At 34.3% G+C, this 2,689-nt stretch overlaps 1 protein-coding gene across 1 annotated transcript; it reads left to right on the top strand.

The window, feature by feature from the left end:
* The first annotated feature begins 1,334 nt into the window (after window positions 1–1,334).
* LOC149379131 (transcriptional regulator TAC1-like) lies at window positions 1,335–2,327 on the top strand. The gene is made up of 2 exons (XM_089604241.1): window positions 1,335–1,442; window positions 1,594–2,327. Exon 2 carries the CDS (start codon window positions 1,608–1,610, stop codon window positions 2,127–2,129), a length of 522 nt encoding a protein of 173 aa, XP_089460367.1. The 5' UTR covers window positions 1,335–1,442; window positions 1,594–1,607; the 3' UTR covers window positions 2,130–2,327.
* The last annotated feature ends 362 nt before the right edge of the window (window positions 2,328–2,689 follow it).

The raw sequence follows: 2,689 nt of genomic DNA, 5'->3' as shown, positions 1-2,689 counted from the left end.
TAGAAGGAAAAATGGTATGAAATAGCCAATTCAAACTATGACTTTTGCAAAATAGTCATAGTTTCATTAGGTATAGCAAAATAGCCAATTGAGAGTACTACGACTTTTAATCCTGCCTCGATTAATTTTAATCCAGCCTTCATAAAGCTTACATTCTGTCTTTATAGTTCGTTGAGATTAAATTTAATCCAGCCTAGATTAATCTTACTTTGGCTAGTTTGCTTATAATTGACAAACTATGGTTATTTTGCAAAAGCTTAAGTTCTATTTGGCTATATAGCCGCTTGACCCTAACTAGAAAAGCATTTTTTATTGATCTTTAATCTTTTAACAAAAATCACATAACAAACACTACATTACCAAATGATTCAAGATAAAATTTAATATAATTTTAAGATACTTCAATATTTGGCATTATGTGCTTAAAACAAAATAATTCACTTAACCTAATTACCTAGCCATATTAACTTACATTGGACAAGAAAAATGTATGGAACTAATTGTGTGACTATAATCACATTCGACCAAAAAAAAACATGTTTAAATTTTTAATTTATACACATACTCAGTCACCGAAAATCGAAACACAAAAAAACATGTTTATTGTTTTAATTTATTTTCCGGAACTTATGTTAAGGGAGAATCGGCGGTGCTTCATGCACAAGTTCTTTAGGAAACTTTTAACGGGACTAAGGACGGAGTCACGTGTGGGGACCAGTGGTTGCACGGGCCCCCACCGACTCGGGATGAAACAAAAAAAATAATAGATATAAATCTATAATTGTTATAAATAAAAAATAATTATACATTAATAATAAATATAAGTTTACAGCCAGTGACATATAATTGGTGTAGCTCACTAGGTTGGTTTACCTTGCCGGGCACCCAATTATATGGTGTTTAATTTTGTGAGCGGAGATAAAGACTTTAAGGTGCTCTATGGCGCTGTTAAAATAAATTTGTCTAGTAGTGTTTCATCAATGATATTTATCAATACCATAAAAAAAATGATATTTGGCAACGACTACATCGCTAGTAATATTTTGGTCCCTAAAAATATGAGTTGTAGTAGTCCATGAGTGACGAGCCCCATTCTAAATTAGGATTATTCAAAGTTAATTAGAATATGTAGAGTAAATTATATGCCATATAATCCGGATGGATCATACAATTAAATTAGTTAATATAATATAAGTGAAGAGACATTTGCCAAAACTATAGGACCCCACCATAGAAAGGACAGATTAATAGTGCCAAAAAGTCTTCTGAAGGGGAGCTAGAGCTAAAGAAGCAATAAAAGTACAATTTATGACAGAAAAAACAGAGCGAAAACTTCGTTTTCCACCTTATAAACTTAAGAGGATCAGTACAGACTCTTCATATATTTTCTAAAAAGAACTTCTCTACATCTGATCTCTGCGTCTTTGGTGGATGTATTCTCAGTAAGTACTTCTTTTACCTGAGCGTGATATATATTACATGTAGTATCCTAGATGTCAACCATATACACACGTCTATTTTCTTCTCAATTGTGTTTACGATCACTGCGAAAGGATAATATATTGATTTCTTTATCATGTGAATTCTATGCAGATGATCAAGTGATCATGATTTTGAACTCGTCATCATCATCGTCGTTATGGGAAGAAGAGAAGGCTTTTGCAGAAGATATAGGCAAAGTCAATGGAATAGAAGGTTCTTTTGGGGGTTGTGTTTGGCCTCCAAGGTCTTACTCTTGTGCCTTCTGTTTGAGAGAGTTCAGGTCTGCCCAGGCCCTAGGTGGTCACATGAACATCCACAGGAGAGATAGAGCTAGGCTCAAACAAAAAGGCCTAATTGCTGGTAATAACGACTCTTCTAGGGCTTCCTCTCATCATCATGTCATCTCTTATTCGCAGTATTACTTCTCGGTTGCTGATAATTACGAGTACTATGATCGATCAACACGAGCGCTAACGGATTTGTGGACCGATAACAAGGCTATAGGTAGTGAGTCGAAAAGGCCCGAGTTGTTGTGTCTTTTCAAGCCTCTCCAATCTGCGGCGGAGAATATAATTCATGATAAAGTTGCAACTGTAGCTTCCATGGATGATTTGGATCTTGAGCTCAGGCTTGGCCATGCAAAGTAGTATAGCAAGCACAACATTTTTAAATAATCATGACCAGTGAAGGTTGATAGATTAATAGTTATCGGTACTAGCTGGCTTACTGTAACGTCTCTCAAATCTCAACAATATTTCCTGTTTATGTAGTGGTAGCATTTGTAACGTGTCGATCTATCTTTCTGATCAATATCTGCACACTTATTGAGATCTCACAATTTGATCATGTATAGATATAATTTAGCAGTAGTATTTTTTTCCTTACAAAATTTGGTAACTATTCTCTTCTTTTTATTTTGTCCTATATATTTAAGCTATTATCATGCATTTCCCTTAGTTATGGTTTATTTATGATCATATATTACTTCATAAATAAACTACGCTTATCTTTGTATTTCTTGATAATTTATCGGGCTATTATATATGTAATACGAAATTCAATCCCTGATGATATTTGCGGTATGTCACGGGAAACAGTGTCTACGTACCATGCTCAACTATTGAACTGCCAGTTTCAGATTTTTTTTTTCCTTGCAGGGCGTGAGGTAAAAAGAATTTGTAGCTCTAGGGTTCTAAACGAGTGAAAA

The sequence above is a fragment of the Urtica dioica genome, chromosome 12 (assembly GCF_054948205.1).
Source record: "Urtica dioica subsp. dioica isolate 48M chromosome 12, U.dioica_male_clone48M_v1_H2, whole genome shotgun sequence".
Lineage (NCBI taxonomy): Eukaryota > Viridiplantae > Streptophyta > Magnoliopsida > Rosales > Urticaceae > Urtica > Urtica dioica.
Note: the sequence above shows the minus strand (reverse complement) of the source record. Positions and strands in the feature narration are given on the sequence as shown.

Coding starts and splice junctions, on each gene's coding strand:
- LOC149379131 (XM_089604241.1), top strand. CDS start 1,608: ATGATTTTGAACTCGTCATCATCATCGTCGTTATGGGAAGAAGAGAAG.